We start from the raw sequence: 14,814 nt of genomic DNA on the forward strand, positions 1-14,814 counted from the left end.
CAGTGGGATTACAGATCAAGCTCTTTTTCCAGTGGGATTACAGATCAAGCATCAGTTGAAACGTTCCAGTTCAACCCATACGGTTTACAGATGAGCATTGAGGGTGAGTGAGAGTGCCACTAAGGCATGTTGAGAGTGTGTATGTGTGTATTTTACTGTTTTTGTGTATTTTATTGTGTGTGTGTGTCGCCAATGATAAAAGCAAAGAGAATCAATGAAGCTCTTGTTGACGTCTGAGGCTACCATGAGATATGGTGAAGGTGAAGAAAGACCAAGAAGGAAAAAGAAAAAGAATTCAGAAGGACTTCCCAACAGAGTTCTTATGGGATCTGCTGCCCTCACGGCTTTAAAACGCGTTGTGATAGGGAAGGTATCCACACCCCTTATAAGGAATGCTTAGTTCTCCTTCCTAGCCGATGTGGGATCAGATCTAACCCACTTTCACCCCCCATTATAGGGTTCGATGTCCCCGTCGAACGCATCGACCCGTGCCCTGGCTCTAATACCATTTGTAACATCCCCCTCTGGCACGTATCACAATATTGTCCGCTTTGGGCCACTCGGCACGAGGACTTCCCAGGGGGTCACCCATCCTGGTACTATTCCCACCCGGGCATGCTTAACTGCAGAGTTCTTATGGGATCTGCTGCCCTCACGGCTTTAAAACGTGTTGTGATAGGGAAGGTATCCACACCCCTTATAAGGAATGCTTAGTTCTCCTTCCCAGTCGATGTGGTGTGGATACCTTCCCTATCACAACGCGTTTTAAAGCCGTGAGGGCAGCAGATCCCATAAGAACTCTGCAGTTAAGCGTGCTCAGGCGGGAGTAGTACCAGGATGGGTGACCCCCTGGGAAGTCCTCGTGTCGAGTGGCCCAAAGCGGACAATATTGTGATACGTGCCAGATGGGATGTTACATTAGGTCTCGCCTCCAAAATACCCTTTCACAATGAACTGGATGTGCTTGATGAAATGCCTGAGATAACCTGCAACTTAATTGAAGTTTTTTAATCCAAACAAACCAGGAGGGACAGGGTTATATTGCAACCAAGGCACCTGTAATATGGTTTATTTTCATTTTGATAAATGGTCCATGTGGTAGTGAAATGACGAAAATGTCCATTCAATTAACGAACAAACTTTACGGAGTTAGCAATAAGGACTAATCGTCAAAAGTTTTGAAAGCACAAGGACCATCTATGACGTTTTTAAACCACAAGGACTAAACTTCAAATTTTGGAAAACCACAGGACCATTTATGATGTTTTTAAAAAAAATTATAAATATAATTTTATTTAATTTTAATTATATGGAAATCGAATATAAAGATCATTATGGTGATATAGCTTTTAAAGAACGCTTATATAAAATAATTAAACATAATAATTGTTAAATAACAAAAAATAAATTTGTTAATCAAACGTATGACATGTTCATCTTGTTAAATTTTCTAAAACGTACCATAAATATTTTTTCAAAAATTTGACGATGTCATATTAAATAATGTTTTATAGATTTGGCACAAAAAATATAAAAATATATTATGATTTTTTTTATATTAATATAAACAACTTCAACGACCATTATAATAATAAATCTTTATTTATAAATTTGTCAAAAATATCATGTTTGTGTCGTCGAACATTTTTTTAAAATATTTTAACTTTCTTTTTTCAACTTGTTTATCAATAATAAAGTTGGAATTAATATAAATTTAAAAAAAATATATAATAAAAAAAAATAAAAATATATGTGTTTTTTTTATGTTAGGATATGTTTGAAGATGTTAGAAAATTTTGGTCTACATCTACGCTAAGAAGAAGGCACGCATATATTTTTAGGTCTGCAGTCTTCAAAAAAAAACAAACAGTTTGCGAAAGCTAATGTTTGCATGTGGTCTGGGTAACAAAGACAGAAGAGGCCAAAAAGATCTACAGAAAATAAGCAAACAACACCTAAGTGTCCTTCACCATATCACATGAAATTAAAATGTAATTGGTCTCAATCTATGAAGCACAAAAAAAACATAAAAAATAAATTAATTCAATTACCTTATCCTTGTTACACGAACAACAAGCATATTTAAAAAATCATCCACGTGATAACGAGACTACATAAGTTACAACAAACACTTATTCACTTGGCATTATTTTATTATAAGTTATATTATTTACACCATATGAATCTTTTAAACATAATGACAACTTCAAGTGAGACCTCGCACTAAAGCAAACATCTAAGAAGTTAGGTAATGAATATAAGACACACCTATAAGGAAGAAAGAGTTTATGCATATGTACATAACTTCAACCATTGCTCTTAAGTTTTTGCTCTAAGGGCTGCAAATCGAGATTTTATTTCATCATAATCAGGGAGTTTTGGATGAACATGTCCCCTTGGTGGATTATTGGTTACATCTGAAACCGTTCGCACATGCCCTTTCTTTGCTAATGGATTTGGCACACATTCAGTGGAATGTGATTTCACTCGTGACAGGGGCCCACGTTTTCTTCGTCGTGTGTTTTTCTCACCTGGTGGTAATGTGGCATTATTGTCTAAAATTTGAATATTTGAATTATTTGAAACCTCTTGGTTCTCCTTGTTACCGTTATGTTTTTGTCTTAATCCAAAGAATGATCTTCCTTTACTTGAATCATCAGAAGAACTATCGTCTGAACTTGTGCTAGTTTCTCGGCTAGTTGAGAATAGACTAGTGGTCCTTGACCAGTAATCTAAAATTCGTTTACGCATTTGATCCGTTTGTTTTTCAATTTCACCGTTTGACCCCTCGTGGTGTCCTGTCTCTTGAACTTTTATCCTCAAGCCATTTTCATTGTGGGTTCCATGAGATTCTTCATTGTCTCCATCACCATACATGTTTTGGGACTGATCCTACAAAACACGTGATATTTACTTCTGTGATGTTGTTTCTCTCGCTCTATATTTTGTAGGTTCTTAAGACTGTCTAAATAAGACCCACAAGATAGAAAAAAAAAAGAGTTGACGAATCAAAAAGGAAATGATCTTACGTCGATGGATGAGGGTGGCTTGTTTGAACTTTGTTCTAGTGAATTGGGGTCCCATTCTACACCATGTTCTAACGTAATCTCTTGCATCAAGTGAATCTTCATGTCATGTGTTGGGCGCTCCTTTTTAAACAAATTCATAAACTGACAACAACAAATATTTTTTAGCTTTACATGATTAAAAGTACCACGAAACAACAATAAAAATGCAAATATACAATAATATATGCATTTTATTATTTTAGTTCGTTTACTATCTTTTGATAGTCAACACTTATACTTTTTGTGATTGTAAAAAAAAAAAAAAAAAAAAAAAAAAAAAAAAAATTTCTGAGTTACCATGTTTTCATATTAGAGGAAAATAAAACTTTTTTTCTATGTTACCTTGTTTTCATATTAGAGAAAAATATAAAAGAATATACTTAAAAGACATTTCTACTATTTTATCAATTTAACTATTAAATTGATTTTTATCAATTTAATAATTGGTTTTTTTATCAGTTTATTCACTAAACTATACTCTTATAAGAAGGGAAGTGATTCGTACATAATAATTTTTTTTTCCATACACAAGAATTGATGCTTTATAAAGTTGTACAATAAAACATTTTAAAATACAATTTAGTATGTATAGAGAAAAATTGTTATATACGAATGAGCTCCTTTATAAGAATCATAAAAATATAACAGACGAGTTACGATTTCTTGTATTTTAAACTTTTAAAAACCACAAACGAAAAAAATGATGTAAATTAGCTAGAGTTTTATCTTTTTAACAATTTAATCACTAAACTATATGTGTTATGACTTTCTGTAATTTAAACTTTTAAAAGTTATAAACGAAAAAAATGATGTAAATTAGCTAGATTTTTTATTTGTAAATAAGTGTTAGGTAAAATAGTTAGCTTTTAATGATGTAACTTATGGAGTTTTTTTTAAATACTCCAAAAATGTCTTTAATTATATATATTCTTTTTTCTTTTAGTTATATATCTGTTTATTTATGTCATTTTATATTTACAATCTAGTTTAATATGTATTTTTTACTAAACATTATTATTCATAAGCTAACTTATTGGATTTCAGCCTAAAAAATCGTGTTTTACTATTTAATTATAATCATTTCGATAAAAGGAGTCAACCTCTTTGTTGATAAAAGCTTCGGGTGAATTGCCATATCTCTCGGTAAACAAGCTCCTAAGTTCGCGCAATTCCGGCAAATCAGCAATTCTTGCAGCAGCATAGATCAACGATGAGACTGCTTCCCTGCATTCTTCTGGGCATTCACTATGTACGTGACATAGGAAGGAAATCATTTAACAGTTAAAACTTAATTAAAATGTACTTTTAAGCAAAAAGAAAAAGAAAGGATTAAAGCATCAGATACATGCATGATCAAAAAGATGCGTCTTTACCTCTGATCATTCATGACTGTGAGATGGTTTATGATCAGCATACAAAATTGCTCGATGAAATCATAACATAATGACCGATTTTGGTCAAGATATAGTCCCGCAGCCTGTTTACGTTGAATAGCATCTTAGCTAGTAACAACTTGTACATCTTGCATTAAAAGTTGCATCATACATGACATATATATTCAATTCTGTTAAATACGCGAATCATTTTAAGCTGCAATCCTCAATGTTTTCTTCTGAACGAATTGAAAATCAAGAAAAAAGAAAGAGGGAGAGCAAAAAGTGCAGAAATATTTACCCTATGATAAGCATCAGCAACAAACCCGTTTCTCAGAAGATCAACAATATCATTCCTCAAATACTTCTCCATTGCTTTTCGCCTCCTCTTTATAATCTCGATTCGCATCAATGTCAGCTTGATATTTGAATGGCTACATTACACAAAATTAAGACGTTGAGAAGGGAAAATTGAATTCGATAACATTACAAAATGAAAATTTATATCCAGCGCATAAGTTTTTACCATTTCGAGTAAAAACTTCTTCTGAACCACGTCTCAATCATGTTTGCAAAGAATTTCATGAATGTAAACCGATATAATCAGATTGGAGAAGGTGATTTTCATTCATTTTAACCGAATGAAAATTTATTGATGGTTGGATATGAAAGAAGTCGAAGATAGATAGTATCATGAAGGAAGGGAAAGGAAGCTTTGGCATGAGGGAAGAAGATGAAACCAAGCAAAGAATCTGCGTATAAATATGACGATGAACATATCGACGAGAGCTGCAAGAAGATAAGACGGTTGGTATACGGACGGGAACCGGTGTAAATCACCCGGTTCCGGTTTCGTCCCTTTTTTACCTGGCTGTCTGAATTTCTAAAACGAACTTTGCGTCTATAAAAAAGTAATAATAAAGATAGCTTTTTAATCTAATTAAAATATTAATATATTAAAGGGTAAATTACTCAAACATGGCTTTTACAAAAATAGTTCATTGACTACATTCATTGTTTTAATTGTTTTTATTTATAATTTAATTATTAAGTTTTGCAATAGTAATCACGTACAATCTAATTAGCGACATATTAAGATGACATTTTATTTGTACCTATGTGTTGACGCTACATATTAAGATGACATTAAAATGTCATTTTATCCGTTGACTTGACATATTAAAATTACATTATTTGATTACTTGGCGTAACATGTCAAAATTGATAAAAATGACACAAAAGACTCACTTTCACTTATTCAAATTTGACATTAAGTTTTTTTTTTTTTTTTTTTTTTTTTTTTTTTTTTTAGTTTTAACACTTCGTTTGTTTGTTTCAAATCGACATCATTTTTCTCAATTTTGTTTAATATTACATGTTTTCCATTTAAAAGTGTATAAATATATTTTCTTATATTTAAAAAACAATTTTTTTTGCATAAATATATGTTTTTACATTTAAACCGTAAACTTTTTGACGGACCCGCAGGATGCAGGTCCACACTTAGACCGGCTGACATTTTGGTCTTTGGATGAATAGGAAGGAAGCATGTGTGCGTGGATCTTACTGGTGTCTCTCCTCTCGTTGGTTTAGGGAGCGGAGGTTTCGCAGCTGGGCATGCCGCTTTGAAAGCCGCTGCGTGCAAAGTGGTAAAGCACGAGAATGCATGTAGAGAAAATCAACATGTGTTTGTTCCTTTTGCATTCGATACATTTGGTTTTCTCGCACCAGAGCCGATGGAGCTCCTTAATAGAGTCCAACGGGTCATGCATTCTAATGTCATATCTCCTAGATCCACAAATGTTGTTTTCAAAAGAATTGGTTTGTCATCCAGAAAGGGTTAGCGGCGCAGCTTGTTGCCCGTTTGCCTTCAATCGATATGTATTGAACTTTCATATTTATATAGAGTTTAACCGTAACATTATTTATAGTATAGCCGTAACTTTCCTTAAATACACAACTTTAATATAAAATATGTACTTTTACATATAAATATATGATTTAATAGAAAAATACCGTTTAAATGTAAATAAATACAATGAAAACAATTTTAAATAAACAAATTAACAGACTAACAACTAAAATAAGAAAATAACATTGAAAATGTAAGTCGTAATGATAAAAATATTCTAACTATATGTTTTATTTAATTAGCAATGACTCAATTAACAGTTAGCAAGTTTTATATAAATCATTAATCACGGGGCTCATTTATTCTAACTATATGCTTTATTTAATTAACAATGACTCAATTAACAATTAGCAAGTTCTATATAAATCATTAATCACGGGGGCTCATTTACGAAAGATGTTGCAATCAATATATACTTTTATATATAAATACATATTTTTGTTGCATTTAAACTATATTTACATATATTTATTTACACCATCCTTTTATATTAAAACTAGGCGAATGTCCGCGCGTTGCGTAAAAACGCCTATATAGTTTAAGTATTTATAAATATATGTTTTTTTTTAAATAAAGCAATAACGTTGTTGTTAAATTTGATATGATAATTTATATACTAAATTGATATAATATATTGATTATTTTGAGTTATATGATAATATATACATCTATTATAACTGCATAATCTCAATCGTTTGAATGACTTCTATCCGCGAGTTACACATGAATAAAATTAAATATAATATATGGTTTAATGTTATTTATAGTTGTTTTTATTGTTAATTAATTTTTTAAAATTTATTTGTTTAATGTTTGTATTTCTATCATTATAATTATTTAAAACATCAAACATTGTTTTTTTATTTTAAAGGTAACAATATAATCATTTATATAAAATTATTTTTAACTATTATTATTTTAAGTTAGTTAAGTTATTTATTTGAAAACTTTTAACAATTATAAAAATATATTTAGGAAATATTTTAGTTAAACTGAGATTACAATTTAGTTTTTGCATTTATCACTATAATTTATCACTTTTCACTATTTACAAAATATTTTTTGGTTTTTTAAGTGGAACTGAAATTTATATTTCTGTTGACATTGTAATGTTATATTTAAATTAACAATTAAAGTATTTTGTCCAAACTGTTCAAGAGTTGTAACTTTAAAGTTTAAACTGATAATGGTTTACATACAACAACATATTAAATCTAATAAATTAAGTATAATATATTAAAAGTTAAAGAAATAACTTTATAAGTAGAAGTAAGATATTATTTTAAAATTGAAATTTAGTATATTTATGATTACACTTTAGGTTTGATATTTATTTAATCTTATTAACCAACTTATAATCATTATTAGAAAGACACTAGAATTAATCACATTTAACTATTTACAAAATATTCTTTGGGTTGTTTAACTTAAACTAAAATTTATATTTAAGTTGACCATGTAATGTTACATTCAAATTAATAATTTAAATATTTTATACAAATTTTTCCAAAATTGTGTCTTTAAAATAATAATGGTTTACATTCAACAATACATTAAAACTAATAAATTGAATATAATATATTAAAAATTGAAAAACATAACTTTATAAGTAGAAGTAAAGATATTCTTTTAATATTGAAATTTAGTTTATATATGATTACACTTTAGGTTTGATATTTATTTAACCTTATTAACCAACTTATAATTATTATTAGAAAGAAATTGAAAAGCCATGAGAGTTTCAAATGAATATGGTGAAAGGAAAAATGTTTCTTTTATAATATAGTATGATATGATGTTGCAGTTAATATATGCTTTTATATATAAATACATATTTTTGTTGCATTTAAACTATATTTTCATATATTTATTTACACATACTTTTATATTAAAACTACATATTATTTGTAAAAATACATAATTTATATTAAAATCAAGTATTTAATAAAGTATGGTTGGATATAAATAATAGATATTTATTGCAACGTCTCGATTTCACAATAATTTTTATTTTTATTTTAGTCAAGAAAAAATACCATTTTCATAGCCAAGTCAATAAAAACATATGTTCCGAAATACAATCATCCAAAATCAGAGTATCGAACAACGCAAAATCACAAAATATTGAAGCTGCTGACGGATGTATATAGTCATGTATTTACCTTCCCACAATCCTCAAAAATACCTGAAACATTTAAATCCACGAATGTAAGCCAAAACTTAATGAGTTCCCAAAAGTATAACATACAACACAACATATCTAAACATATATAACAACAATGGGTTGGTTCAACCCCGAGTCCTCAGTGACTCAAATATAGTATATCCAGGTCCTCAACGACCTTGAGTCATCAATGACTCAATTACAAAATGTCCAGGCCCTCATCGACCGCAAGTCATCAACGACTCCAATAAAGTATATTAACATACATCAATAATCAAGTTCTTACCAACACAACTAAATGTACAGTCCAATCACAACAACTAAGACATAAGTAATATAATGAGAAAACTCACTTGAATAAGAAGTTGAATAACAACACTAAAAGCCTCGCATAGTCAGCTACTCAAACCACATATAACAAATAGAGGTTACTACTCAGTCCATAACCTAAAACCCTATAATTGACAAAAATTTAACCTAGCCAAAGTCAATGTTCAAGCTTCCCAGACCACCACGCCGCGACCATCCCATAGTCACGTCGTTGTCACCAAAGGACAAAACAATTGTGGGACTCATCAGGCCACTATGTCGTGGCAAGGCCTTTACTGGGACGCGTTTACATCTAAACAACTTACTCTACTAAGCACTTAACCCTTAACGTCCAGATCTCAAAAGCTCATATATGAAACTCCTAAGGGACTTAATGGATAAAGTTCCTGACTTTATCCATAACACAACTCATCCAAGTCTCAAACTCAAACCCAAACTCAGCGATTAAAATGACCAAAACTTGTGCATTGTTCAAAGGGAACCAATGCATAACACCTTTTTCCATTAGATTAAATCCAGAAAGGACCATCAAGCAAGTCTAAGGTTTTGGAGCTGCTTAAAACTCCAAGAACATTCCTCTAAAGGACTCAAAAGAACCTCAAAGCATGAAATGAAAACATAAATGATATAGGTGGAGGATTTATACCTTCCAAAGCACCATAAGATGCATGATCTGAAGTTTCAACCACCCTCTTCAAGCAACAAGATCACCACCTCTTCTTTAGACAAAATTGCAAAAACGGTCCCTGTGGTTGGCAAAATTATGTGTTTTTGGTCCAAAATGAAATGTTGGTGCACCACTGGTCCAAAATTGGATCTTTCTATTGTTTTTGGTCCCTATCAAAATAAAAAGACTATTTTACCTTTATATTTGTTTTTTTTTATTTTTTTTTTGTAGTTATTCAAATGTAATTTGATTAATTAAAATTGCAAAAAAGTCTCTATCTCTATCTCTCTCTCTCTCTCTCTCTCAACTTGTTAGATGAAGAAAGACTGGTGAATCCTTTTTTTTCCTGGTCCACTGTGGTTATACACGAGAAGGTGAAGCAACTGTCACTTTCTTGTGAACCCATCCATTACAACTCCACCATCTCTTAACCACTGTTTTGGACAAGGAAACCCACCCAAACACCTCATCCCATCTACTTTGCTCCCCCTTTTCTTGTGATAAACCTCCAACCCCAACACCCTCAAAAAATCATCATATATTACCTTCCTCCAGTCTTAGAGTTGTGTCACCGGAAAACCACCAGGGACCACCGGAACATCACCGCCGCCACCACTCATTTACCCTCTTGACATCGCTGATCAACCCACCAACCACAACCCTTTCCCCCCTCCTTCCCTATGGTCGAACCCATCGGAACAGGAAGACGAAAGCAAGGGAGCTGTCATCTCTACCCACCACCACCATCTTCACCTTCTTGGTTTGCCACTGTTGATGAATGTCCGACCACCACATTATACCCCTACTCTAGACTGAAAATCACCACCAAAAACCACTCCCATTCGTTTTCTCTGCTGATTTCGACCAAAATCACTCCCATACGAACACCATCTTCGTCTTGGAATCAGAATCACAAACAAGAATCGATGGGTCTATATGGATTTGGGTAAAATCGAAACGGGGTCAGTCAATTCTTGGAATCGGAATCACAAACAAGATGCTTAAGAAGTGATCTATAAAGTGGATTGACGGAAGGCATATTCGAGGAAGCAATGTAAGAAGAAACAATTATGCAGGGGAGGGCTTTTGGTAGTGGTGCTCGAACGGAGGATGTGAGGTATACGAGGGGTGGCATCAGTGATGGTGGGGGCTGCCCACTGCAACAGCGGCGGCGAGTGGTGGTTGCACAACAGTTCCGCTGCTTTCGTCTTTCCAGTCCAATGGTGATTGACGAGGAAGGGAAACAGTAGCAATGATGGATGGTGGTGGAGATGTCCAGGGTTGGGCTTGGTCGACCAAAATAGTGGCGACAGTGGGTGGTTTTGGGCATTAAGAAGTGGTGGAGTGTGACCGGAACAAGACAGAGGAGGGTCGGTAGTCACTGATCGTCAATGAATCAAGAACTTAATGGAGTAGGTTGTAATGTTGTATGAAGTCAGAGAGAGAGAGAGAGAGGTAGAGAGGGGGGGTGTTATTTTCCTTTTTTAATGAAATAGTAATAAAAATTTAAAAACAAATAAAAAAGAATTATCAAAGGGCATATTCATCATTTCAGGTTGGGTCAGGACTGAAAACACACAAAAATGCCAACTATAGGGACCAAAATCACACAAGGTATCTTAAATTGGACCAGTGGTGCACCAATATTTCGTTTTGGACCAAAACAACTATGCCAACAACAGGAACCATTTTTGCAATTTTGTCTCTTCTTTATAATATCACCTCTAAGCTTGAAACACCAAGAACACACACATACTTTCTCTTTCTCTCTCTCTCTCTCTCTCTCTCTCTATATATATATATATATATATATATATATATATATATATATATATATATATATATATGGGGAATGGAGGTTGGAAATTCGAGCAAACCCTAATCATAAGGTTGCTTAAATAAGGTCCAAGGCCCGAGACAATTAGGCCTGACAATTGGGTTAGGTTCGGGTTGGCGGGTTGGCGGGTCAGAATACATTGACCCAACCCAACCCATATAATATATGGGTTGGTGGGTTGGCGGGTCACGGGTTGGCGTGTTGAAAACATCAACCCAATCCAACCTATATAACCCGTATAAGTATAAGTATATAGGTTTATGGGTAAGTAGGTCGAACCCAACCCATATAACCCATTTAATAAGCAACACATTTTAAAATTAAATTAAAAAATACAAATAAAATGAAGTCATAAAATCTTAAATATTCAACATAGAATCATAAACAGGAGTGACGACGACGAGTGGTGTGCGACAACCAAACGACGAGAAGACGAGTGGTGTGCGCACAACACTGCGACTGTCGATGACTCAATGCCTCAATCGACAGAGACAGTAGACACGGAGTCGTGAGCTTGGAGACTGAAAACTGAATTTCATTTTTATTAGGGACTTCTTAGGGGCTAGGGCACGCTAAGTCGACTCGAATATGTTTTGCAGCTTTAGAATTTGGAAAACGATTAAACGATAATCAAATATTCAAAACTGATAAATAATTAAATATATTTTTTAAACATAATATATATATATATATATATATATATATATATATATATATATATATATATATAAATCGGGTTGGCGGTTTGACCTGCGAACCCAAACAGGTAACCCAACCAAACCCATGAAATAAACAGGTTGGCAGGTTAGTGGGTTGGCGGGTCAAAAATCTCAACTCAAACTCATTTATTTTCGTTTTGGATCAGCGTCGGGTTACGAGTTGGGTTGACAATTGTCACCCCTACCGAGACTTAGGGTTTTAAACCAAGTAGTCACCATGTCGCGGTCTGCACCTACCGTGCTGCCATTTAAATGACATGGTCACGTCGCGTTAGTTCTCGACCATCGTGCAATGGTCAATTAAATCCTCAAAGTCAAAACCATATAACTAAATAAACTCCAAACAAATAATTCTGGAAAACGAATGTTACATTTATACACCTTAGTTTTTCCTTATCCTTTTTTTTCCATCTTTTCCAATTCATCACAAATGGAGACTATATTTCGCAAGTCACTCAACCCATTTATTTCATCATTGCTTTTAGTTTAATTAACTCAGAAAAATATAAAATAAAACAAAACATATCATTTTTTTATTTTTTGTTCTTTAAAATAAACTTTTACTAATTTAAAACAAAAAAATATATTAAATAATATTAAAAAATATATTTAATTAAAAACCACACTACAATAAAAAATAAATTTCACCCTAAAACAACAATTAAAATAAACAGAAATACTAAAAATACAACAAACGACAAACTAAAAGAAATACTTAAATTTTTAAAAAGAACGGTGATTTTTTAAAACAATTTGTACCGCCTTATAAAGAAAATCTTTCATGTTATGGTGTTAACGATGTTCATATTTTGTTGCATTTAAAACGTTATTGTCGGAAACTCTGGCTTCCTAGTTATTCATCTTGTTGGTGAAAAAAATATTAAACTTTTTCAGTTTTTGTTGCATATCTTTCCATCTGAAGCAATTTGATGTTTTAAATGATCCAAACCCCCACATGATTCTTCAAAATGATTCAAAACTAATTGTTAAAAATATAACAAATTGAGACCATTTTACGCATACGACTGGCCTAGAAATAGCGTTTATTTCATAATTGAATTGAAAGTGAGAGTAAAATTTAAAGAGTAAATTGGAATGAAATTGAAAGAAAGAAAAAAAATGTGGTTTTGAAATGTAATTGAGCGGTATTTATAATATGAATTCTTATTAAAAAATAATGATAAAAATAATAATTTTAAGATTGTTACCGTTTGAGAGGAAAACTCACCGGGCAGACAACCCGCCAAACATAAACCATCGACGGTACTACTAACCCAAAAGCGAACCCGTAAACGATATCGTCCGCCCTTAGCATGAGAAACTTGACCATGTACGATGTACTTTTGTGGAAATTGTGCGTTATGGTCTTTCCATTTGGTGGGTATGGCAGGAGTGGGATTTTGTGCGTTGTGTTCTCCCCATTTTGGTGCCCATTTCTTATTCCGATCTCGGAGTGGGGGGTGGGTGGGTGGGGGGATTGGGGGTTGAGGTACCGACAATATCATAGGGAATACAATATATCTTATAAACTTTACAAATCATTCAAAACAAGATGGACGCTACCTTCGTCGAGGATTTCTTTCCAGATAAAATTTGGCTCAACATAAAAATAAGTCATTATCCTGCAGTTGAGAATGTGATTCGGTGTTTCTTATAATTTTGAATTATTAATGTATTTGATTGGTGATGGTGCCCAACTGCCCATATCGAACACATCTTGATATCTAGCATATGCTCAAAACATCAAGTGTGATGGCCACCAGCTCACCACTGTTTTTCAAATTGTCAGCAATATTATGTGGAATCTTGCATCATTGTTGATGTTCCTAAATTATGGTGTGTGTATTACGATGTAAGTCGATAGCTAACGTGTGATCCTAAATCATCGAAAATTTGGTGGTTTGTACGTATTAAAATTAATCGTTTGATATTGAAGTCTAATAATGTTTAACAAATATGTAGTAAGTGTTTTGATTCATTTCTATGTTAGTTCTCGTGTAAATAATTTGTATTAAAAGAGTTTAAAAATATAGCTTCATAAAAAAAAGGTTTAGGAAATGGTCTTTCTTTTATTTTTATAAAACAATGAAGATATTATTAAAACTTCAATAGAAAAGAATTTGATCCTTTTACCTTTTTACATAATTTTATACTCTAATTTATTTGACAACTTTGAACCAAAAGAAAAAAAAAATCTATTTTACTTCATATCAATCAAACACTACATAGATTTGAGAGATTTCAATTTCTCAATATTTTAGTTGTTTTCAAATATTACATATCTATTCAAAACAATGTTCAAATCAAATGCATCTTTAGGATGGATGGATCGAGCCGCAACAGTGGTAACGGTGATACTGCGGGGAACACCATGGATAATCTATGGATTGAGCGTGTTCTCTATGCCGATGCTCCTACCATCTTTTCTTCTTTCCCACTTGTACCATATGCATATTAACTTGTACCAAGAAGTGTTGCCTAGATGGAATGAATTCTCATGTGTTGTGGGTTAGAAAGAATAAAAGTAAGAAAAGATATAAATGTTGATGTGGTGTGTTAGTGACGTGTGGGTTGGGAGGGATGTACTCTCTCCACCCATATACTCTACTTTACATTTTCTCCAACTCAAGCACCCCTATGAAAATGGTTATCATCATTTCTTCCTTCTTAGATGGAGGGAGTTCATCCCTCCCAACCTACATGTCATTTAGGCACCATATCGACATTTATCTCACTTTTCATTT

At 32.6% G+C, this 14,814-nt stretch overlaps 1 protein-coding gene and 1 pseudogene across 3 annotated transcripts; one reads left to right on the forward strand and one right to left on the reverse strand.

Annotated features, from left to right (window-relative positions):
• The first annotated feature begins 756 nt into the window (after positions 1–756).
• Positions 757–874, forward strand: LOC128131213 (5S ribosomal RNA; annotated as a pseudogene).
• Positions 875–2,081: 1,207 nt separating this feature from the next.
• LOC111909214 (uncharacterized) lies at positions 2,082–5,219 on the reverse strand. Of its 3 annotated transcripts, XM_023905017.3 has the most exons (7): positions 4,968–5,212; positions 4,743–4,875; positions 4,442–4,545; positions 4,169–4,313; positions 3,030–3,170; positions 2,607–2,892; positions 2,082–2,531 (listed from the first exon to the last, which is right to left on the reverse strand). In XM_023905017.3, the coding sequence occupies exons 1-7, from the start codon at positions 5,024–5,026 to the stop codon at positions 2,320–2,322; spliced, it is 1,080 nt and encodes a 359-aa protein (XP_023760785.1). In that variant the 5' UTR covers positions 5,027–5,212; the 3' UTR covers positions 2,082–2,319. The 3 variants fall into 3 exon arrangements, with proteins under 3 accessions (XP_023760785.1, XP_023760780.1, XP_023760772.1); XM_023905012.3 differs by having other exon boundaries at positions 2,082–2,886; positions 4,968–5,219; XM_023905004.3 differs by having other exon boundaries at positions 2,082–2,892; positions 4,968–5,203.
• Between the last annotated feature and the right edge of the window lie 9,595 nt (positions 5,220–14,814).

The sequence above is a fragment of the Lactuca sativa genome, chromosome 1 (assembly GCF_002870075.4).
Source record: "Lactuca sativa cultivar Salinas chromosome 1, Lsat_Salinas_v11, whole genome shotgun sequence".
Taxonomy (NCBI): Eukaryota; Viridiplantae; Streptophyta; class Magnoliopsida; order Asterales; family Asteraceae; genus Lactuca; species Lactuca sativa.